General features: G+C 36.0%; 1 protein-coding gene across 16 annotated transcripts in view; it reads right to left on the bottom strand.

Annotated features, from left to right (window-relative positions):
• The window catches only part of ERC2 (ELKS/RAB6-interacting/CAST family member 2), a 367,942-nt gene that overhangs the window by 297,086 nt on the left and 44,563 nt on the right, over window positions 1-26,293 (bottom strand). For all 16 annotated transcript variants that reach the window (XM_069865912.1, XM_069865911.1, XM_069865913.1 and 13 more), the window contains one exon: window positions 3,870-3,944. In XM_069865912.1, the coding sequence (XP_069722013.1) occupies window positions 3,870-3,944 (75 nt within the window). The remainder of the gene's footprint in view (window positions 1-3,869; window positions 3,945-26,293) is intronic.

Here is a 26,293-nt window from a genome sequence, read left to right as displayed (position 1 = left end):
ATGTGTACTGATGTTGAAGAAATCATATTCCACGATGGGAAGGAGACTAACTCTACAAATGAGCTTTCACAATGATGTCTCATGAATCTTATTACAACAAGAGTGCTACAGTACATTTCCTGAACACTTAGGGAGGGCAAAGTGCAAAACACTTATAAATAATACAGCATTCCAGTCTGTCTTACTCTGAAACAGAGTAATGTAATGCTACTCTTCATCATTTCAAATACCTGATAAATTTAAACTATGTCTGTGAAAAATCTTGCTTATAGGGCATTCAGCAAGCAATCAGAAGCAAATATTTGAAACTTCACATTTAATAAAATTTGCTTTTAAATGCATGTATGCTACCAACAGACCATAGAGTCCTAGAATCACTTGACTGGAAAAGACCATACACGACTACCCTTTCTATACACTGAGGGTTTTTTAACGTTGTCAGTTTAATATAGAAAATATTCTGGTTTATTTTCGAAGACAAGGGAAAGTGAAAGTTCATGCAATCTTAACAGTAAGAGTATATTTCACTGCAAACAAACACGCTTATTTAATACCAAACCCATACCTGAAATATGAAAGCTGGATCAATACATAAAGATGGCTCTTTCTGCAAATAAGGTAAACCACAAATATTTTCATGTACTTTATAGCTCATAATTTTTGTGGAATTTTAATTCTTGTTGCGAGCCTATGTACATTCTAGGATGATTAATACCCTACATTTGGGATGAGCTTTACATGCTATCTTAGGGAACTCATTTCTGATTTTCTCTCTCAAGTAATATCATTGATTTAAGCCTGGAACTCTAACAAGGTCATAAAATCATGGAAAGGTTCAGGTCAGAAGCAACATTTAAAGAACATTTAGTCCAACCCCTTTGCCGTTCACTAAATCAGGTTGTTCAAAGGAAAATAAGAAATAAGGAAAAGGCATGGGACATCAGGAAGCAAAACCAAAAAGTTCGGAAAGGCCTGTTCAATGCATCTGAAAAGACAACAGATATCTGAAAAGGAATAAATAAGGCAATAAAAACAGGAGTCAACACAAGAAACAAATTTCCTGTCTTTTTTGTTTGCCCCTTTATTTTGTTTATAAGTATGTAGGGTAGAAACACTATAACAGTGTAGACAACATAAATGTTGTCTAAGACAACATTTATGCAGAAAATAAAGACAACAAATAAAAACAGAACAAATAAAGACAACATTTATGCAGAAAATAAAATTGCTGCAAGAAAAGGCAACTATTCGCAAAGATTTCAGAAAGAAATGAAGACGAGAAGACAGGAAAGTCAGTGCAGAAGAAAAGCCATTTAGGACAAAAAAACAATTACATATGAGATAATAGATAGGAGAAATAGATATAATCCATTGCTTGAAAGGGAGGACTGAGTAGGAAAAGGGACAGAAAGCATTCAGAAGTGGCAAGGGACAAAAGAAAACCACAGGAAAGACTAGAGGGATTTACTAAGGAGGGAAAGGTGGTGAACCTGGGGCAGCTATGGCGGGGACTTAAACTAAAGCTAGTGTGACAATAAAGAGAAATATATACTGCTGGAAACCTCTGCATGGGGGAGCATACAGCCTCACCCCACCATATTACAGGGTAATCCTTGCCCTCCTTCCATCCTCAACACTGTAGGGAAATTACGGCTTCGATGCTTGATCATTTGAAACAAACATTCCACTTTTTTTTTTCAAAACAAACGTTGTCTGGATTAAGACAATTTAAATTCACTTGAAAACATTCCAAAGCTGGAACTTGTCATGAAAACTGCTGTTTAATCATGTGGATGTCAACATCTTACATTTGTCCCTTTTCCTTTTCAATATTAGGACTATTTTAAGCAGGACAAACCCGAAGGAGAGTGCATTCATAAGAAAAGAAAGAACAGTGTGCCCCAGAGCCAAAAGGCAGCTCCCCATCAGAATGCTTCAGCAACACAATTACAGCCTCACCCACAACAAAGATCAGATTTTTTTAAAAAGGAGAAATCACACCCTACCCAGCTTTCTTGGGAAACAAAATAAAAGACTTTGCTGTCTTCAGGGATAGACACTGTCAGAGTGGCTGCAGCTGCAGTCATCACGCATCATTGATGTGTCTTCTCCCCTCCTGCCCCTTTCTTTTCAAAGGCTTTTGGTACAGGAAGAGGAATTGCAAATTGTTTTGCAACATAACTTTTACATTGTTTATAACCAACATGAAATACCATAAATTATTCTAACATGCTATCTCTGCATCCCAACATTTTTATATTTATAATTCTAAATATTAATAGAAAGAAACAAGTTTCTTAGCAAGTATCCTACTTTCCCATACACTTAGGGCAACAAGAACACATTTAGATTTCATACACAGCCTTCCGAACTAGAATAAACAGGGAAGGTCCAAGGCAAATTCACATCAGAAAATGGAATATTGAAATCAATATAGCTTCTTTGTTACTCATATAATCCAAACTAGTTATTATCTATTAAAAGACAGATACTGTATTTACGAAGTCCTGTGTTTGTTGTCACTGTGTATTTACCACAATGTTCAGACATGCTGAACTCATTTGCTCATAACAGAAGTCACTGGCAAAATGAGGCCTTTAATTTACACTTCCTTTTAAGACTGAAATGAAAGACCATCATTAATGTATTTCAGGCAGCACAGCCATCTCACAAATTATCTCAAGTCTCATGGTATTTTTCTTAAAGATGTACGTTCCAGACTCACAGAATTATGCAAAACTATCAGTTTTCACTTTTATATTATTATTTTACTCTTTTGTTACTGTGGGGAAAAAAGCCACGTCACTTCAGTAATATTATATATCAAAAAGAGGAAGCTATAGTCAGGATTAAGGTGGAAGTTTCATCACATTTTGTCATTTCACTCTGCTGATGCAATGGATATTTTCCTTAAGTTAGATGTAAAACGATGGCCAAATAACCATCAACATTAAGTACTGCTTCCAAAGATCAAGAAGAAAAACAATTTTTATCTGCCTTGGACAGACTGCGTTTGCTTCTGTTTGACAGTATTCCACCTCCTTCGGCTCACCTGAAACTCTCCCCCTCTTCTCAAATCTTATTAAAAAGCAATATTCGGTTCTTACTATTCAGCAACGCTGCATTTGATTTTTTTAATCAAGTTTTATTAAGAAACAGTCTGTGTGAAAGAAACACTAATGATTTCTGGCTTCACAACAAAATCAAAAAGAAAAAGGAAGCATTTGATTATGTAAAAGTTATAAATGGAGGTGGTGTGGGTTAACCCTGGTCAGCAGCTGTGTCACACAGGCACTCATTCATCCCCCCTCAGTGGAACAGCTGAGAGAATCAGAAGGGCAAAAGTGAGGAAATTCAGGAGTTGAGATAAAGCCCATTTAATACGCAAAGCAAAGCTGCATATCCAAGCAAAGCAAATTATGGAAGTCATTCAGTGCTTCCCATCGGCACGCAAACACTTAGTTATTTCCAGGAAAGCAGGGCTTCATCATGCATAACAGCTCTTTGGGAAGACAAATGCCACTAAGTCTGAACATCCTCCCTTCAGTTTTACTGCTGAGCATGACATTCTATGGTATGGAATATCCCTCTGGTCAGCCCGGGTCAGCTGTCCCGGCTGCACTCCCTCCCAGCCTCTTGTCCAGCCTCAATCTATTTGCTGGAGGGGGAGCAGAGTGAGAAACAGAGAGCTTGGACTCTATGTAAGCACTTCCACATGAAACACGATGCTGCTATGCTGTTTTGGTCCCAGATTCAAAACACAGCACCATGCAAGCTGCAATGAGGAAAATTAATTCTGTCCCAGCCATACCCAGTATACAAGTTCATGCTACAAAAATAATGTATGGAAAAACATGCAAAGACCATACCTTCATTTCAATAACTGTTTGAAGAGCTTTCGTCTTTGCTGGCTCAGGCTGAAGTTGGGTTCTTCTATGCAATTCCTGTGGAGGGACACGATAAAAATAAGCCTGACGACTCATCTTTCCATTGTTTTAATCGCTCATATGAATTTATTACAATAAAATAGAAGTCTGGTGATGAGAAGCACGTAACTCCAAATGCTACAGGTGCTTCCCCCTCTATAATCCCTCTAGCATCACTGCCGTCCCTATCTTATATTACAGGCAAGTCTGATGGCACATGCGCTATTTCTGAAACCCCTATCAATAATTAATGTCAGTGACAAAGCCAGCAAGTAGTTTCTTAGTCCAAATACAATGCTGCTGCTTCTGCCTAAACATCAAAACCTAATTTGGTTGTGTTCAAAATTCAAACACTGTTAAGTCATTTAAAAACTTTTACTGTACTGTCTTCTTAGTTTTTCACCTAACAGCTGAAATAAACAATTTAAAGTCATTATATTTAAATTTGACATTTTAGGATTATAATTACATAGTGGGTTGACACAGCACTCTCTACAGTAGCAATTACAGTCACTTTTTACATTTTCATACTAGTTCTTATGCATCTTAATCCACAGGCAAGAGAAAAATAGATTGCATTAGTTAAGATATACAGTTAGAGTTAATGTCTACTGGACCTGTTAAAAAAGAGCATGATCACAGCAACACTCAGTGTCTTATAAAACACAGGAGTTTTACCTTGGTATGAGATACCTCAATAAAAACCTCACATATCTACATAGAACAATGTAAAGCTGTAATGAAGCATCATCACTTAAAAATGTGGTGATACTTATACACCTCCCACAAACCATCCAAGCAGTTTATCAGAAAACAAAACTGAAACAAGAGAGATATAGTTCTATTTTGAGTCCTTTCCCTCTATAGGGCAGGGATGCCATGGCAGTTTTCTTTCTTTCCCTGTTCTTTCTACCCCAGTGTTACACACACACACACACTTGAACTAACTTGATAACAGTCAAAAACAGGTTTATGTCTAGAAGTCTGAGAAGCTAAGTTTCTTCACCACAAAGACAAGCTGACTCCAGAACCTGAGCTATTGCATCTTCCAAATTATACCTCTCACAGGTCATCCTTAAAGTTGGGGAAGGAGGATCATCAAAAAAAATAAAAAACAACACTGTGGGCCCTAATTATCTTTATTCTCATCTCTCAAATCCCCCTGAGCGAGGAAAACAACGTACAACTTGACAATCGATAGACTAAGAATCAAAAATACAGTCAATTATGGATCATGCACATTTCTTATCCTGCCCTGACCTGCCTAACCCAGCACATTTTTGGGTTCACTTATCTTATAATCCACAAGCTAAAAAGTCATAATGTTTTGTATTGCAAACTACCAGTTTCTGCAACAAGCATATTGCTTATCAAAGACTTCGAGAAACAACCATTCTTTAATGACTAAGTAGGAGGAGTCATTCGAGGCATGTTGTTAAATTAAAATCTACAGATAATAAACACGTTCATAAAGTATATTTTAAAAATTGTGTAGCCTAATATATTAAAAAAAATGAAAGAAACAAATCACTTGTGTGTGCTCCATTTAACTGAACATAGTTTACTTAACATGAAATGTAGTATATGACAGGACATAATACCAAGACACCCATCTCAAAATTGTCAGGTTTGGCACCCATTTTTGGTTAAAATAAAAGAAGCTGTCCACAGGTAACAGAAAACTTGATGTATACAGAAACAGATCAATATTTGTGGTCTGGAGGATTAAGTTAAGTAGCCAAGTTACCGTCAAATGGCTGGTAAATTAAGACTATTTAGATCACACCATCTTGATCTCATTTTTCAGACTCCTGTTGATGATCTTAGCCTACAAGCATCTAGGCATGAGTAGTTTTCGTTCCTTATTAGTACCATAGCTAACAACAATACTTTAGTCAATGATTGAAGCTCTTAGGAACCGTGACAATATAAAGAAGGAAGAGTTGGGTATGTTCTGTCTTGCCTATTCTATTTTGTCCACTCTGCTGTCTCCACGGAAGGGATGCACAGAAACATAACAATTCGATAAACTGTTAAAAATTAGACTGTGACCTGAAATAGTCTATCGATATCTTGATAAAACTACAGCATTGCCTACAAGAATCAGATTAGGTGCAAGCGTTTGGATGCATACCTAAAATTAAGCAGATCTGCATGCTTTTTCATTACATTAAATACACAGCAGATACACGTATGTATATTTAAACTGCTTCTACTGTATTAAACTTTTAACTTTTCACTGGGCATTTATGAAAAAGTATATCTGAATGGTCCTTTTTCCTTGTTTTTTTATATACAACGAAGTCTCCACAATACAAAAGAATAAAAAAAGAAGAAATCTTTACAAATTACCTATACTGGGAACCTCTCAACCACCACCAGCTGTTTGTCTCAGATGAAACAAGCACCTTCACTACACACATTTTAAAAAAACAAGACTGTCATAGATGTGTCATACAGTTCTCCTACAAAAGTCAAGGAAAAATAGTTGGCCAGTCATACCGCTATCTCATCAGCAAAAATTACAGCTAATTCTAAGACCAGACTTTGCTCCCCAAGGCCGCATAAACAGAGCTGGAATATAAACAGGATTCCACACATTACCCAGGGATACAAACCAGAGTTTCCACCCCCTTAGCCAGAGATGAATAGACTGCCAATGATGAGTATTCCTAGATGTCTATCATAGCTTGAAGCCTTGCCTCATAATACTTTTCCTGTTTGCTTTATGAATCAATCTGATGCTGGCTGACTTAAAAGCTTTTCTTCTATATCCCTGCTGGTAAAATGAAGCAGACTTCAGGATTCTGGAGAAGATCAGAAAATTACTCCCACTTTATTATTTTGTGTGGGTTTTCTTCAAATCAGATTCAAATGTATAGAGACTCCCACAAGGCTCAGATCCTGAATTTATGTTGTTCTATATTTGCATTTTTCTTTTGGGGTACTCGATTCAGGGACGTACTTCTGGGGTACCGATTCAAGAATACTACCACTTTATGAGCATGATACCTTATACTGATACTTTTACTATCTCTGAGGTCATCTGGAGGGTTTAAAGTTTGCCTGAACAACTAACCAGGAGATAACTCTGAATGCTTCATGAAGCTCTTATAGCCTAAGGAAACCAGATTTTTATCCATTACCTCATTTTTGGAACGACGCTGCTTTGTCTTTTTAATTTCTTTTAACAAAAAGCCCAGGGAGCCTAATAAAAAACTTACAAAAAACAACAAACCAAAACCATCAGGGATAGTTTTTTTTTTAACCTGAACTATACTGAATGGAAATCTTGATATTTATATCCATGATAAAGTATTTGTGCCATCATCTCTGCAACTATCAAAGTCTATACTAATAATCCCTCAGAGATGTACTAATTCATGAAATTATACTTTAATTATATCCCCTGCATGGCATCTGTATCATTGTAATTGCTAGTAGTCCTGAGTAACTACTTTGCACATACAAATTAATCATAATCCTGCATAACCAGATGCCTACACCTGGGATTTCATGATGATGCTTAGTCGTCAAGGTGATTAACACACCCACACAAAATTGACAGGTAATCTGATCTTTTTCTTCAAATTACATTTTCTTTAATATTCTTTGCTTTTAGACTAAAATTAGTCCTAATTTAAAGCTTTCTCCTTCCACAGGTTTCTGGGATATTTGAGTAGCACCTTGTGTTGGCCTCAAAAGTAACATCAGCACACAATTTTACCGCTAATTTAAGCATCAAAAAATCCCAAAGTTTATATCGTATACTTCCTAAAATAATGCTGGAAGATGAGTCCTGTTGACCTTGCAAGATTTTATCATCATTTACTGGTATTCAAAATCCACACTATATGACATAATCTGAACCTAACAGCAATTAAATTTTAAAAAAAAACCAAAAAAACCTGTCTTTTTATCCCAGCTTTATTATAAGACACTTCATTTGGCTGCAGCAAAGCCTGAGTGCTACAAAACTGACCCTCCTTTCATAATATTTCTGATGTACTTTAAGGTTCCTAAGACATCAGTAACTATGTGTTGTTCTGACTAGATGCATTGACCTTAAACTCTTAAATAAAAGACTACACCAATGCTGTTAATTCCTTTCAAGGTTTTACCTTCTATTTATACATAAAACTGCCTAGAAGAGCATGAGACAAAGCACTAGAAAGGAAAAGACTTCCAGAAAAACAAGTAATTGAGAGATAGTATCATGAAACTTCAGTGAGTGCTAGCATTTCAACTGGTCAGCTTCTACAGATTAAACAACAGAAGAAAAATAGAATTGTAAAGGAGAATATTTTAAAAAATTAACACAAAATTGAACAATGTAAAAAAATTAAAGACATTACAGGAACAAAGACGTAAGAATCAAATAACAGTTGGAAGAAGAAAGACAAATGATTAAAGATGGCAGCAAGTATACCTAAGGCAATGTAAAAAGAGCCATTAGAAACTACTTTGTAAGTAAACCTAGCTTCTTGTATTCCTAGGTAAAATATACAAATCTGTAAATCACAGCAGGCAACAGTATGAGAGCTGCCAGTTCTCTCAAACACCTCAAAACAGATTGCTTCCATTCTCCTGGAAAAGAAAGCCTTGGTATTGCTTCTAAACGATCAGTTTGTCTGAATTTTAGAATTTAAATCACCACTTTTTTAATATTTTGATCAGTTATTTAATTTAAGTAAAAGCACAGCCACTTACCTATAGTGTCTAAACAGTAGTGTTTCTTCAGCCAAAATACCATTAGAAAGATTGATCAAATTCTGTTTAACCAGAACACTACAAAAATGTAACACTGGAATTAATTTATTCTTTACATATAAGCTTATCTCCTCTTTCCTGTTTGCTCATCACATCCACCCCCAGCCAAAAGGGTCTCATAGTAATTTAGATGAAAGTATATTTAAGAAATCCTGATCAATCTCTTTATCTTTCTGGAAACCATAAGCTGACGACACTGAAAATTTCCATGTCTGGCTCCAGCATGTAGGAAGAAAAGCCCTATTATTAGGAAGGATTCCAAAAATCACATTGCCATTGGTCATCTTTTTTAAAACCACTACCAGAAGTATTTGAACTCTGTGAGAACCTCTTCAAGAATTTTTATCAAATCCCAACAAATTTTATAGTTTAAAGAAATGAAAATGTGGATACAGGCATACGAAATGAAAAAATACAGGAAACTATATAGAGAGGATGGCTATAGGACTTCTGTACTAGATAGAGTTGCTTTGTAAATCAGGTGCATGTAAATTCAAGTTTCCACAATTAAGCAAAAAACTCAAAAGCATGCCTAACTTTCTCTCCACTGCATATTTTCAAATAAACAGGCAAATATGAGTTCTGATGAGCACAGAAGAAATTGGCATTAATTAGGCACCACTAACAAACTATAAAACAAAGATCAATAGTCCTGATCTCCAGGCAAGCCTAGCTGTGCTCTCACTGGCCTCTGTATTACTCTTCAAGAACAATTCTGCCACCACTTCTGGCCTACGTTAGAAAACTTGGGTATGTGAAGAAGGGTAGGAGAGAGAAAGGAAGGGAATTTACACGAGGATAAAACCACTATATAGAATGACTAGCCAAAATATTTGTTTACAGTGATCATACATCCTTTTATTCCTGAATTCATGCATAAAAGAAAGGCTTATGATGCATTTTACCAATACGCCTAAAGACAGACTATAAGGAAATATAATCTGAGTATTAAGAAACTCAGCTTTTCTTTGACTTGTACATCAAAATCACCTTAAGCAACCACATATGTTGTCATATTGGAAGACTGTCCTCTGGCAAGAGACCACATATAAAAAGTTTCAAGTGAAAAGGCGACTTGTGTATCGACTTTGAAATGCATGTGGGACAATTCAGTTTCTAATTGAAAGCACAGAGAATGTTTCCTCAAAGGAGCTACTGAAACTCTACTTTCACCAAAATTCTTGTGAATTTATTTCTTCGCTTTGCAGAAGGAACAAAACGTCTAGAGAGTCATTTCTCTATTTTTTTTTTTACCCAATATCATTAATCTTTTTTTTCCTCTTTCCAAAATTACTTCTCCAAACTTAAGGAGAATGCTATTGCTTCACAAATATCGTCAAAGAAAGAAATCTGACAATAAGTAGATTTCTCTCTTTCCTCATCGTAATTTTATTTAAAAACTCAGAGCAAAACTCCTGAGTGCATGCAAGTAAAGGAAGCCCACGTATTTGTTTTCAGGAGCAGCCAATTACAGTGAGAAAATAAAAGTGCCAATCAACACTTACACTTTGGCAAAGCAAATGTGATCTGGAAACACCTCAGCTAAAAAAACTTTCTGTCTGCAGTACAGATGAAATTTAAAAACTGCATAGAAAACTATTCCATTCCTTTTAAATATAAATGCCTAAAATAGACATTTATTAATAACTCAGCTGCACTAAAAGGAGTCATTTAATTTACATTAGGATACACGAATGAAATAGAGTTGGGAGATACAAGTCAAGATTTTTAGGCGTTTGGGTGGTTAGAAGACTATCTTTTTTAAAATCTCATCTTCAAATTCTAATAATGTAAAATCCTTATCTTTACAAATCGTTTTTATTAAAATTTAAAGCATCCTTGTCCAACCAATTTGATTTATTTCCACTCTCAGACTGTTTACTCCTTCCTCTTTATAAGTTTAAACACAAAAATTTCTCAATCGGGTTGAAAAAGAAAGAATTATCACAACATTTTTACAGCAAATGTAACACAATACGAACCAAGGAGTAATGGAATTCCTCCTTATGGCAAAACTAAGAGTAGGCTCCCCTGGCTCCTGCCACCAGGAGCATACAAGCAAAACTTAAAAGGTTAAAGTCACAGTAAAGATAACCCTACACAATCCCAAGATCCAGAACACACAACAGCGACACTGCTGTGTGCCAGGTCCACTCTTCATAAATTACAAGCGCTTTAAAGCAGGTACTGTACTGTGAGCAAAGATGTTACAAGCAGTGCCAGTATATAATGCTTGTGATATTTCTGTGCGTCGGTTCATATAAGTGGAGAAAAACAGTTTTTCAACAGTTATTCAAATACGAGAACAACTGACATCCTGCAAGTTTCCCTCAACAAGCTGCAATCAAAGAGTTATGCTCTAGAAAAGCAAAAAACCCCCAAAGGTTAATACCCATTTTAATGCTTTCCCCACCTTCCAAACTACTAAGACACCCAGTAATTTTTTTTAATTTGTTCAGAAGCTGTGCTCCTGTTCAGCCTGAATGCAGGTGAAAAGATAATTGAACTGTTACTTCTTAAACGGAAGCAAGACACCCCTAAAAAAGACCAAAGTCAAACTCAACTACTGAGAACTATAAGTACTACATATTTTACAGACTTCCTGGACAGCTCTCCTATATTTATTAGCTGGTGTTAATTCACACTGAACTTCAAACGTGCCGTTCACTTTTTTTTGTGGAAATCACTTTTATAAACTTAACATTGATACAACGTCAATTCTTGATCTAAGTATTCATGCGAAGAGCCTCAAGAGAAAGTAATTATTTTGCATTGATTTTTTAATAAGAGTAATAAAAATATGAAGCACACATTTTTTTTATTTGCCAGAAACTAAACCAAACCCACACATTCAATGCAGATTGATCTGCCAGTTGAGATACGCCAACCAAGTCAGTCTTTCTCAGCAGGAAAGTGGTAGGGGATAATGTCTAGACATTTAAGAATGCAGAACACTCATTTCACTCTTAAACTTATATTCCAAAAAAAAGCCAGAAGGCATCATTACAGGAATGCATTTAAATCAGAATATTATAAAACAGAATCGATTGTATCTGAGAGCATACAGAACATCCGAAGGACATACAACACCAGCGTCATCTACATAAACTAGGTGTGATGTGTTGCTTGCTGTCTATACTGTCCCCTATCATAACTACAGAAAAGAACCATTCAAGTTACGGAGTAAAAAAACCTGTGCAAGAAGTTATCATCTAGCTGAATATTTCTCATTCCATGAAGTCTGGCAATAACCTGTGTAAACTGAAGTTCATACATGAGCTCATTAATATTTAAAAAATTAAATAAAAAACAAGGCAGGAGAAGCAATTCCGCTTAGCACCTGCTTCGGTTCTTTCTCCATCGCCTAGGAAACAAACTGTTGCTTGGTAACTTCAATCCACCTCCAAGTTTCATCTTTCAATATTCCCTTTTTATCAGAACAAAAAAGCCACCAGGCACTGAAAATACAAGCAGGAAAAAAAAAAAGTTTTCCTGCTGCATAAAAGACACTACAGACCCTTACCTGCATTAAAATCATAACAGAGTTAAAAACATCTGATATTCTCTTCAAAACAAAGCAGCTCCCCCTCCCAGATGTTTGTTATTTTTCAAACAAAGCAAAAAAAATTTGGTTTAGTCTTTTACCTTATGCCAGGGCAATATAAGCAGCAAGACACCACTTCCTTACACAGCTGAGAGACTGCATCTTCACGGTAACTATGGGTGGAATATTAATATCTATAGCCCAGGGGGCCTAAGACACAGATGACAAATGACTTTGTTGGGCATCAGTACTCAAAATAAATGCTGAATGCTCAGGTATCACAAATATCTAAAGGCTTCATTTTCTCTAAAGATGTAAATCAAAAAAACCTCCACTGAAGTTACTAGTATTATGTGTTCTGATTAAAATCAGACCCTAAAGGAGAATTTGCAGAACTTTGGGAATCCATGGGAAGATGTAAACAGGGTAAGACTGGAAAACAGACAAATGGAGAAAAACTACATGATGATGTAGGATACCAAATTCTGTACAGAACACATTATTTCATGTGCTTAAATCCCATCATGTTACAAACAGAAGTGGTTGCACTGACAAACCAGAGCTATCTAATGCTTTCCGCTTTTTACATTTTTTTAGGCACTAAACTTACTTTGCTATAAGTATGGAGTTTGTTTTGATAGCTTTTGGAGCCAGGTCTGTAGACAGGCTGAAGACAACAGGTATAGTTTCAACAAATAAAAGTACTATAATATACTGAGAAAAATACTACATGCTACATTTACAATCAATTTCTGTGTCTATATTTTCAAACTCAAAGCCTTGGAATCACTGCTATTTAAAACATTTTATATCACTTCTGTTTCAAAATAACGCCAGAGTCAGCTCAAGGCTTCTTGAACGACACTTGTTTCAGGAGGTATTTAGGGAGAAGTAAGGAATTGAAAGAAAGTAACAGGCAAGGACAGAGGTTTAATGCTGTCTTCTGCTATTACCCAAGCAACATTTCTTCAGACGATCTCATTTTCTTTCTAATGTCCAGCATAGGACAATGTCATGGTCACGTTCAGCCTAGAGGTACTGCAGGACCAGATACACACCCATGTCATTAATACAGACACTTCCCATAAATAAGCAAGTGTATCCTGTCACTGAGACATGCCAACAGCATCATTTTGATTGTGCATTAGATCTACTTCTCATTTTAAGGTGTGAAAGTAGGTCAGTACACACATTCAGTATTTCACATGGAGCTACACCACCTGCCCAGTCTAACGACTGCACAGCCCCACAGGACCCACTCAAGAACTTTATCAGTGAAAGACCACCTATAGACAGTCCATTAGGGACACCTTATGTACCAGCAGAAAATCAGGATCCACAGTTTTTCGAAGCTATAGTGCTGCCTCCTTCTGAGATCAGGAAAGCACGCACAGTGCCTTTCAACAGCTAACAGCCTCCGAGCTTCCCACTGGAGTCCGAGACGACTGGCACCATGGGAGGCTAAGGTGCCACACTAATCCCTCTACAGCATCTCTTTGTTTCATTCTATTCTTGCTCTTGCCCATGGCTACATACAGCAGCAGCAACCTTCTCTAAAGGTCTCTGACACTAAAAAGGCCTTAGATGGTTCCCCCTTATCACAAAACTGAGATTCATTCTGAACTGAGAAAGTAAGCAAGTCATTTTAAGATTACTGACCAACATCAAATCTAACTTGGCCACAGATTCAGGGTATTAATAGTGACATATACCTTCATATGACAGCTGATTCAGGTTCTTTACTTACACAAGTTAAATGAACATTCGTAACATTATTTATGAAAATATTTCTCAGTTGGAGCAATTATTTTCATGCCATTTTGATTCAATTAGAAGAGGTCATTTTGCTAGTAATTCCCATGATAGGCAAGTGCTAATTATCTCATTAGTGAACAGATTCGTCAAATAGAAGCAGAATTCTCAACATACTAGAAGACTCACGTTCAAGTTGTCCTGGTCATGTTTGTCTTAAAATAAACATAGGCTACAACACCAGCTAAAATTCCACTTTGGAGCATATTTTACCCCCCTGAGAAGTGGGCCAAGCACATAAAATACCTGCAATGTAAACAGGAAAGGATATATAACACATGCTACTGTAGGCAAAATGGCCAATAAAACTGTTGGTCTTACTTCTCCATTCTAACTACATGACGAAGACTGTTTTTATACAACTGTGAAACTACCTTCAGTTTAACATGCAAATTTGTAAGGGTACAGGTTGGCATCCTATAGAGATTTGCATGCCTATAGTTTGATTTGAAAAGAGCAATTGTCTTTGGAAAAGACAATCTGTTGTTGAGGATCCCCAGCCACAACAAGAAAAGCAAATCTGAAAGATTCCTGATCTCTATTTAATTATCACATAATAAATGCATTAACATTTTGGAGTCTAAATTGTTGATAAAATTAGCATAATAAGAATTTCTAGGTAAACGTATACCAAATTCATTTTTTCATAATATTCTATGACCCAGAGCTCAGAACAGAAAACAGAGCAAACTTCAGTCTGTGTGCTGACACACGGATCATAATGTGTACAACGACCAAGAACTACCATTTTTCTGCCTTTCTATTTATAAATTAGTTTAAATATATAATTCTCACTGATATATTAATAATAATTTTATAAATCTCTTGAAAATAGCTGAGCAAAGATACTAAACAAGTGAAAACAACAGAGTAAAATTTCATTCAATATTTGTGTTACATTACTTGTTGCCAAATCTCCACTATACAGACCGCTATATTTTAGGGGATGAATAATTTAATTTCATCATTAAGCCTTCAGCCTAGTTACTAGAACATAAACAATAACATTATTGACTAATTGATTATAATGTTAATAGAAAATCTCTATGTTCTGAGGCTGCAACAGGGTATCGCCCACTCCTTGAATATATTTATGCTTTAAGTATCATTCTGATACTTCTCTGTTAGGAGTTAAGTATCTGTTAATGCGCACACTTCTCCTTAGGGATTCCATAACTCACACTAACTATTATTTTATTTTTCATACTGCTTTCACACTACAGAGCAAACATAGCAACCTGATTTAGTCAGTTTTCTCAGGTTCATTTCTTATAACTTTTCTTAATCTTCATGCTGCCTGAGATATTGCATTTCACATTTATTCCCTATCTATTACATAAGTTTTTATGGGCTTACACAAGTCAGTCCTAACAATCTTTTCCAACAGGGTAGTTTAGTTTATATGTCTTCCTAAACATCCCTGCGGGGAATTTGGTCTTGGCCTTCTGTAAATCACTAGGGATTCTGTATCTTACATTTCTAACATTAGTTTAAGAGCATATTAGTGATTGAAAATGCCAAGTCTTCAGTCTACATATAAATACCATTCATAGATGTTCTATATTTTTATTTACCTGCTTACTGTGCATTTAGAAGCTCTCAATTAACACAAAATGTACAATACTCTACCTAAATGTCATAAAAAACTAGTAATTTACCTAGCAAATCTATGAATCAACAGATATTCTTTAATTTAAATCTAGACTAGTAACTATTAACCTCTGCTGTCATCAGATAACAAAACTTGCACATAAACACATTTTGGCACAAGATAATTCAAAACAAAGTTATAAATAGTTTAAGGACTACAAGCTATAAGACGTAGCCTAACTGTACAAAGAAGAGAGAAACTGTGGAGAGTAAAAACTGAAACAGACTGTATAAAAAGTTACCTGGTGGAAACTTGCCAACCACATAACTCTGCTGACATATTACAGAAACAATTTATCTCGTAGTTTACTTAACCCATTGCTTCTTGGTTAAATACTATCTCGTTATTTACAGCTCTCTATGGACTGTCCCAGCAGAGTCTAGCAGATTTTCTAGACCCTTGTGCCTTACCACATAACCCCCATTTCCAAAATCACTTCTTCACATATCCTGCCAATTGATGGACTTATCCCACAAACGTCAAAAGTTCTTGGCGTCAACTCCCACCTAACAGAAATCTCTTCAGTAACAGGTCCACAGTCAGCATCTCTGTATGCTGAAAGCTCCCTTTACATACATTATTCATTTTTCAGTTGGATATTGTTAGTGTGCAAAATTGAGAACACTGATTTAGGACTGAGCTTCAGCGGTCAGTAGGTTTGTATTAACCAATGGTTTGACTCTTTGCACATTCACATCAGCGGACATCAAGCATAATGCTAGTGAAGGACATCACTCTGCAGCAGATGGAATCATGCACAAGTCTGTTAAGCATAAGAGTGGAAAAAGAAACTTTGTAGTATCTTACTTGAGCTTCACTATATTTAGAGACAATAAAAAGGAAATGGATATAATATTTTCATTTAGTAGCAAGCGTACCAACAATAAAACATCTTTTTAAGTTAGATCTCATATGTGTGCTTTTATTGTTCAAGTCCTTCATACCACATCTCTGTGAGCAGTTTTGGAAGTGTATCATTTTATGAAAACTTAAACGCCAAAGTTTCTTTGCATTTGTAATAAAAACATACTTAAATAACTACGTTTTATATACTTTTATTGTAAGCTCTTCATCTTATTGCAATTTTGGATGATAGCATTTTCTTTAGAACAGTTTACAACATGGGGAAATATCTCTAAAGAAAAAAATGAGTGCAATATAATCCTTTTTTTCACAGGCTTCTTCTAATCCTCCTGTCGTCCATGTTTCCTAGGAGGAAAATGGTGGTGCACTGGATGATCTCATCACAGGGGAGATCTAAGAGAAAGAACAGTACAATGGTGCTTTATTTTTATATTATTTTTTTTTACAAAGCAATTAAGCAAAACAGTTGTGATTCTGTACTTTGTTTCATTAATATATATCATGCAGAATCCTAAGACATAGCTACTATACAGTCCTCTCATCAAATAGGAAGAATTACAAGCCAAGTAAGGAAGTGCATCATTACCTGTCTCAATTTAGTCTTTCAAGTTGGGATCATCAATTTCTTTTTCTGACACACGTCCTTTGCAATGCATTTCCTATCAGACGGTAGGTATCTGCAAGACAGGAAGAGGAAAAAAGAACCCTAAATTGATTTGTAGCTCACATCATTATCCAACCCTTTCAAACAAAAGGCAAACAGAGAAACTGAAACATAACGATAAAGTAAATTGAATTGAAAAATTAGGGGGGGAAAAAAAAATGATTCCAAGATACATGCACAAATTGTTAGTTCTGTGACCACAAACATAAATGAGCGTGTAACTGACAAATAATTTATTCACTATAGCAAACTTACCACAGAAAGGCTGGTAGGACTTCTGTGGTGCAGTCATGATCAGTACCCTGTGTTCACCGGAGGAAGTGGGCCACCCTGAAGGCCCCCCTTTAGTTCTTCTGCTACACCCTGCTGTTCTCCCCATCTGCAGATGTATGCATAGAGAACATCCCCTACGTACAGAACGAGTACCAATTCATGGGGTTCTATTTAATTAATCATTGACTGTTTCACAAAATAAGAAATTAAGTAGTTATTGAGGGGTTTTTTTGCTAAGAAAGTAGAATGGAACAGGGTTCAAAATTTCATTTAACATTTGGTTCCCTTTCCTAGCTATAGGAAGGAGTCCTGAATCTTGATATCTCAATCTTAACATCAATGCTACAAAATTTCTTTTACAAAACAATAGCTTTCAAAAAATCATTTATTGAACATTTTCTCAATTACCATAGCTTATCCGATCGTTAAAAATTAGTTTACAATTACTTATTCACAAGAAACAACACTTTAAAAGTTTGAATTAAAGATGAGGTTTAATACATTGGGGCACTCCAATTTTAAAAACCTCTGAAAAAAAGTGCCTTTGTACATCAGTATTATTCTCTCTCATTTTCTTGCTTTATTATATCACTAGGCAAACACTAACACACACAAAAATAATCCTATTAGATTATTACTAATACAGTCTTGAAATGTACCTCTGGGAAATATGACATGCCCATCAATGCAAAACTTCAGTCAGGCGGTTGGAAAGCTAGTGAGTTTTCACTCCAGGACTTCTAGAAAATCCTGAGTTGCTATGTAACAAGTATTCACCATTTTAACAGAGCTTTGAAAACTAAAAATCTAGTGGTATACTAAGCTATCCCAAAGAAAACACTCCCTTTTTTTTTTTTTTTTCTTCCAAATAGTAGGAGATATGCACATTTATCTAAGCATGAATGCTGTACTTCCACATGAATACATACAAAGCACACTGGGTTTCAAAGGTCCAGCACCTGAATGTATCTTGTGCTGTCTATGTTTTCTTAAATTAATTTCTCGAATTTTACTTAGTGTCCTGCAAGACTAATCATAAAGAAATTAAAAATCATGCCCTGGTAAATTCTAAACATCTTGAAATATCAGCATAGCCTGTTCAAAGGCAGCCAAGCAAGATCTGGAGAAAGTACATTTCTACTTCTCAGACCACTGCACTGGTAGTATTACATGAAAACAAAAATTCTTGAGAACTCTAAGTTATGAAATTAATTTTTTTCCAAAACTTAGTTAAGTAAAATCATAAGAATAGCATCATTCAAAGGGTATTCCTTAATGAGAAAGCACTGCTGCATTTTTAATGCAAGTAATTTCCAACAGAAAACATTTAACAGAAAGCAGTCTGGTCAGTGCTCACATTACAAATGAATGTATTTTATACTTCAGCTTTCACAGTACCATAACACTACATTATCTCATCTAATTAGATTTTTCCAAAACCTCTAGAAAATGAACTTTCCACATGCTCTGGATGTTTGTTTATTGACTAAACATGGTGCGCATGAACTAAACAATCTATTGTAGTAATAGGAATTATGAAAGAGCAATACTACAGCCTAATGGACCACAGAAATAGTTCCATACAACCACCGCGTTTTCTCCAGCAGTGTTCAGTGGCAAAGCTAGCATGAGGGAATGCATACTTAAAACAAAATGTAACAAATATCTTGCTATCCAGAAAATATTTTTGTAACAGAAAATCCTCTCATACAAAAAGGACATCAATATTTCAACCATAATTGCATTTACTTCCATAGTAGATGTTCCATGTAAAATAAATCTGATTTTTTTTTTAATTCCTTGGTCATAACTAGTTAACTAAAAGGCAAGTACATTCGTTCTGTACGTTGCTGCACAGATACTGAACAATAACTTTTCCTACTATTGTAAAAACAGCTAAACTACAAAGTACCTCTAAACTATTACACCAACTTGAAAATCAAACTAGTATCTGTCATAAAATTGAAGTAGTTACACATACTAATACAGTAGCATTGCACAGATGAAATCTACTCGTATTCTACTGTGGAGAAGAAATGCAAAGGAACCCTAATGTTGCCTCAAACTGGATTACTTTAAGATCCACACAAGCATAGTTTTGACAAAGACCAAAAGTTAATACAGATACAGGTGCTCAAGTTCTCATTGGTGGTTCTGAAACTAAATGTAAAATAACACAAGGGAAAAAAAACAGACTTCTATATCTATGTTCTGTGTAACAGATGAGTTAAAAATTTGCAGCTAATGCACACAATGACTGCAACAAGTGTGTTACCAGACTTCCTGCTGCCCTTCAGAGTGACATTTCTGAAGCCTGAATCAAGATTCTATGGGTGAAGTCTATGAAATCAGCCAAAACCACCAAGAGCTGCAAAAAGAAGCAGTCTTTTTTATGCTAGAAAAGGTTTACTTAACAGGCACTTGTGAAATAAGTCATCTCTGTCAGCATTTGAAATGATTAGTGAAAATGTTTCTCACTTAAAAACTAAAATCTGTCACAAGTTTTATTGTATTAGCTGTCGCTGAGTTTCAGCCTAAGGATAACAGACACCTTTGCAATTGTGAAGTGTCTAGAGAAAACAAACATTAGGCAAAGTATCATACACAACAAATACACAAAGCTACTATGTAGCAGATCTTGCATATAATTTTATGACGTTTACTTAAAACTACAGTGACAGAAACATGAATGTACGGAAATAATAAATGACAGTAGGAAAGGAAGCTTTATGTTTTTATGAGCTGAACAGCGATATAGAAACAAATTAATTTTCTTTGCTGGAAGGTGGCAGTTGTCAATCCCAAAAATATCTGGGTGCATTGCTGAAACTTAAGATAGAATTTTTCAGGTCTAGACAACAGAAAGGAAAAGAACAATGAATTCTTAATAGCTCCATAACCAGGACACTCACTTGGAAAAGACAGATTAAATTCCCCGTTCTGTACACTACATTGATCTTGTTAGTGCTGTTTGTATTTGTATAAAGAGTTACACAGCCATCATTCCCAAGTAATTACTTTTTGTGATTAGAGATTGAGAAACAGAATCACAGAATTGCTTAGGCTGAAAAAGATCTTTATGATCATCATATCCAACCTTAAACCTAATATTGCCAAGTCCACCAGTAAACTTTGCCCCGAAACAGCACACCTACATGTCTTTTAAATACCTCCATGGACAGTGGCATGAATAACGACAGTCCAAGCTCTGTACCCCAATAGGTGGGACAGCCAGCCAGACGTGCTTTACTCGTGCACCTGCAACAGAGTTAAAACATCTGCTACTTATTCCACACATGCCTCCTAGCTACACTCACACAACAAAAGATGCAAGAACAAAGCACGACCTGCTGCCATTCTTTCTACCCTCTGGGTATTAATGAGAGTGGAAACAATAAAAGGCAGGGCAGGGGAGGAGCAAGTCAAATGATAAAGGGTCAAAGTACATCAAAGAAACTCTGAGGACTGGCAAGCTGGTAAAACTTTCTTTTTTTCAGTTGCTTGTCTGTGTGAGTGTTTCCCTGTAAGTGAATCCCAAGCATCATGTCACACTTCTGGAAAGGAAATTTGTGAGCGTGCTCAGAGACAGATAATTCATAGCAAAGACAGACAAATTTTTTAGTCTCTCAACAGGACTAATTGTTTAAGGAAGGAAGGCTTCAGCCTTCAAATAACGAGGCTCTTCCAATATCAAAGAAATGCCATATTATTTCCTCATTATTTGAATGTGTCTCAGAAAGAACACAGGTTTGCACGTGACTTGATTAAATGTGGATTTCTGAAACTATCTTGGGCAAAAGTTGGCTTCATCAAGATCACCTATGATGAAGTACAGTAGAGTACCAAATCAGGGTAAGAGTCTCACTCACAGCAAAGTCTCAACTGTTTCACCTTGATTCCAGCTAATACTCTTATTACTAAGGTAACTCTACTTTGAAGTGAAATGGAAGAGAGAAGAAAAGACAAAGGACTTGAATGCATGAAAGCTGGAATATAAAACTCAGATCGGCAAAAGTAGGAGAGGGTGTTCTTGAGGAAAAAGAATTCCTGCAGCTCTTTCATAAATCTAACTGTAAATCACCGCAGCCTTAAAGTGTAGCAGTTTACTGAAAGACTAGAAACACTAATGACTGACACATTTACAATAAGTAAATTTTACCTGGAGGGCATATAGTCAAGTAAGTTTAACTGTCGCAATGACAAATTATTCAAATCATGTGCAAAACCTTTTCCAATCTGACATAAGCTTTCTTTTTACATTCCTTCATGCTCTCAAAATTATCTAAATTCGACTTTTCTATAGTAAGTATCTATCAAAAAGCATGCTGCTAAACATGAGAAGAGAAGACAGGTGTCAAATGGACCCCCCCCTGCAGAAACAAGACATCTGACTGAAGACATCACTGAACGTGGCCTTTAGAGCCAGCTGAAACAGCTGCGGAAATCCAAAGGCCACGTCAATGCATGAGATGCTAGTTGAACTGCTTTGGTCACAATAATTGCAGTGATAAGAAAGCAGGTATTAGTTAACCCGACCATTGACTCAAAAAACGATCTCTTGGAGTTCTGTGACCACCCAAGAAGCCTTTGATGCTCTTGTTTGCAGCGAATACACAGATGGGCAACCCTCACAACTGGCAAACTAAATAGGAAATAGTCAAATAAGTCCCATATTAGTTAAAGCTCCACAATGTTAAATCAAATCAAAGATTCCTATGAAGCTCAAATACCATAAATTCATACACATGGAATATCTAGCTTACTAATAATGGATTCATAATTTGTTTGCAAAGGAATAAAGGAGAAAAAGGGGTTGTGCAAGTTCCTAATTTGGTATTTTTCCATCAGAAAGAAAAAAAAAAAACACCAGTCTTTTTCTGAGGGTTTCAATTAGTATTTTTACTTTGCTGGAATGCAAACCATTCAGAAAAAAAATGGCTAATAAATTGAAGAACAAGTTTGCATGTGGCACCAGTTTTTTAACTAAATGTGAAACTCCTGCTGAAGGGTTCAGTGGAAACAAACTATCACAAGTCACCCTCAACTGGAATCCTTCCAGAAGCTCTTTCTTACCATCCTGAAGTTCACTATTGTTTTGATAAATTCTGTCATCTGATTTGGTGTTAAAATGAACTTTTTTTTAAGATAAGAAAAACACATAAGAGGGAGTATGTTTATCTGTTCCCAATCTCTTGGTAAGCTTTCCTTTTCTCTGGCCAACCATCCTGTGCCTTAACGACACAGATGGGATACAAGCACTGCCAAGACCTCTGTAAACACTCACAATACTGTTGAGAGGCTGAAGGGTAACATTATATTGATAATGGTTTCTGAGATTTGCTATCAGCAGATCTTCTGTCTGCCAGATGTACTCCTATGTGAAAATACGCCTCTTTCAAGTTGAGAGCTGAAAAAAACTCCCTCCATCAAGTCAGGAATAATTGAGAACAAACTGATTGTTCTGACTCTGAAACATGCAGGTGTTCAGTCCGTCAATGCTCTGGAACAGACTACAATTTTTGTTGGGAACAATGATGCATCTGCAATAAAAATCCTCCCTCCTGTGCTGGTACACTTTTAAACAGAATATGGATTCTACTTCCTCTGTGATAAAGCTCTCGTGAGAGAGCTCTAAAAAAGGAACAAGTTGTCTGTGGCATCTATGTGTAACTGCACTACAAGAAACATGAAAAAAACCTTTCACACAAGTTTGTTCATCGTTATGTTATTTAAGCCACAAAAACTCCTGCCAGTATCTTCTACACAAGGCAGAAAAAATAAGTGAAGAATGAAACCCACATCACAGGGAATTATCAGTAGGATACTGTAATTCTTCATCAAAATGGATGTTTAATAGATGATAGAGGCAAAAGTGAGCAGGCAGGGTGTTCTCATCTATATGACACTTTCACAGTCACGTGTCAGCATGACCTGAAATGTTCTCCGCTATCCACCTTTCAAGGTCCCAATCACACAGTATTGACCGGTGTAGAGGTGCTCTTCAGCAGCTAGGGTATGAGAGCACAAATCAAGGTGTAACTCCAATCCACTCAAAAAAGGAAGATGACACCTTAGTTCACTCTTTGACATTGGTAAAGTAAATTTGACTAGCACATCGGGCCCGCATTCCACTAATACCTTCAAACTGAGTTCCTGATTTCACTTTTTCTGTAGAGAGCTGCACTTTTTAGACTCCTTGCTTGGATTCTGAGATGCAGCTATTCTAAACTGCATTCAGTTAATAGACTACTATACAACCTCTGTGAAACTGTCCTTCCATTGACTTTAAATGAAGATAGTCTTCCTCTTAATTCTATTATTGTGAAATAACGATGAAAACTAACATACAGAGTGCAATCACCTGTGACAACCAGAATGAAAAAACAATCCTCATTCAAGAGCACCATCTAGTGACCAAAATAATCCTAAAACATGAAGAATGTGAACAGATCAAGTCACATACTGGATTTATGAACAGATTATAGCATGTCACTTAAAGGTCACAACAAGCCACAGGACCTCCTTAGGGGACAAGCATAATTAGAATGTCTATGACCTCCAATGCTCAGTGAATTTTATACACCTGGAAATCTGCCTCTACATAATGCCTATTTTTCCCTCATACCTTCAAATATCTCGTCAACAACATACTATTTCTTGTTCAGCATCAGAAGACCACCGCTTTAGTTAATAAATCTTGTAAAAATCCAGCTGAAAATGAAAAAGTAGAAATTGAATTAACTCACTATTTCAGGAGCTTGCTGAAAGATGTCACAAATGGAGAATACACTCATATACTCCTTCTAAAGATCACAGGTTAGCAGAATAATTCTTCCAATACTTTTTTGAGTCAAATAATGAGCCAAAGGAAAAAAAACAGATGATTTAGCTTCAATTCACTGTCATAAATCTAAAATTTCCAAGTCCCTTTTTTGTAAATTATTTTATATTTGGGGAAATGAAAGATGTCTAGATCCAAATTAAAGTGCCGTATATCAATGTATATCAAGCTGTTTATTGTCTATTCACAGATGAAAACAATGCATCTTGCAAATGTAGATTTTAAGGAGAACAGTGTGCAAATTACATACCCTTTAGTAAGATGTCCCTTTACTAACCCTGTTTGGAACACTTACACAAGAAATGGTAATTGCAAACAGGTTCTTCTTAGTGGTGCATCACTGGGCTGTGGCTACTGCATTCCACCACTAACAGAATTCTTATGCTGCCATTGCTCTGCTCTGCTGGCAATCTGATTCCTAATTCACTTCAAATAACCAAGTATAGCAGCAAGTTGACTAAGCATTTTTCTCTTTGTCAATTATTAGACTCCTTCCTCTTCTGAATTATAGCAGTGGAACTTGGATTATGTACAAAATCTTCCAGTATCATAAGTGTCTAGTAGAGAATACCAACTGTTTATTTAAAATTAATAAATTCAAGCAAATTCTGTAAAAAACAGCAATAAAGAATATACTAGACATTCTGCTTACACCTCCTGAGTCTATGTAGTAGGAAACAAATCGTTTTGTCTTTCTGCACTCCCAAAAAATTGATAATTTATTGCAGTCCATAACAGGATTTTGCATATGCATTCCTCTCGCAGTAATTGGGGAAGCATGTCTGATTCACACTCCCTGGATCATAAATCATTTCTATTTATCAATTAATTTCCTTCAACAAGAACTATGAAGCGCTATTAAAAGACCAGGAGGAATACTGCTCCACTCTTTTGTAGGGAAGCGGAAGGAACAGGCAAGGGTCCAAACCCTATCCTAATGCATAACAGTAAGTAGTCTCCCGAGTACATATAAATGCCTGTATGAACACTTCCCTTAATCTTGGAAACAACAGCCGCAAGAACACACAGAACCAGTAACTATTCTAAATACATTCATTATACATAAATGGCTCAGAGTCTGGGCGATTTTACTTGTTTTTTAAAGCTTTATGTTTCAGTGAGAAGAAAATAAACTGAAGAGCAACCAAATTACTTCCACATACGAGCGTGATGATGCGTTGCTAAAGGGAGATAAGCCAAGCAGGGTGAAGAAGTCAGCTCCATCTACAGAAAATGTACAGTGAACTATAACAATTCGTTCCAAACAATGTAACCAGTCACCCAACAGTAACCAAGTTTGGATTTGTTTATTCTTTCAAATCTAATCCCATTTACCTTTAATCAGTCAATTAATCCCATTGACCACATTCGACTCACAGATAAACACAGGATTTGGTCCTCAGTACTTTCAAACATATCCACGATCTTGGCTCTTTTAGAGCACATCACTGGGGTTATTCATTATTTTAATGAACTCTTTATAGTGAAACAGGATACGTTTATACTCGTTATCAAATTCTGTATTTGCAAATTAATACATTGAGAGCTTTATAATCACACTGGGCTTTAAGGTTTAAGCCATCAACAGATAAATTAAAAAATTACCTACAACGAAGATTATCTCACAAGCCAATGAATACATCTATCAATTAGTATGATCAGCAAATCGGCTAGCTAAATCTCAATTCCATAAGATCAAAGACTATGTCCTTTCTGAAGGGCTCAGACCATTTCAACAAGTTTACACCTGTTCACTAAATCTGAAATCTTTTGTGAAGCGGTTTAATCTAACATTACACTTTTCCTTCATAAAACAGTTCCAGGAGGAACTTTAGGAAGAGTTTACATTATTAGCCGTGTTCTACTGTCTCTACCACTCTTGCACATTTATTAATGAGGTAGGCCATGCATATATAAAGGCAAAACTCATAATGCTACACAGAGTTTA

Source organism: Phaenicophaeus curvirostris, chromosome 11 (genome assembly GCF_032191515.1).
Source record: "Phaenicophaeus curvirostris isolate KB17595 chromosome 11, BPBGC_Pcur_1.0, whole genome shotgun sequence".
In the NCBI taxonomy this organism is placed as follows: Eukaryota; Metazoa; Chordata; class Aves; order Cuculiformes; family Cuculidae; genus Phaenicophaeus; species Phaenicophaeus curvirostris.
The sequence above is the reverse complement of the archived record's forward strand: the minus strand, read 5'-3'. Positions and strand labels throughout refer to the sequence as shown.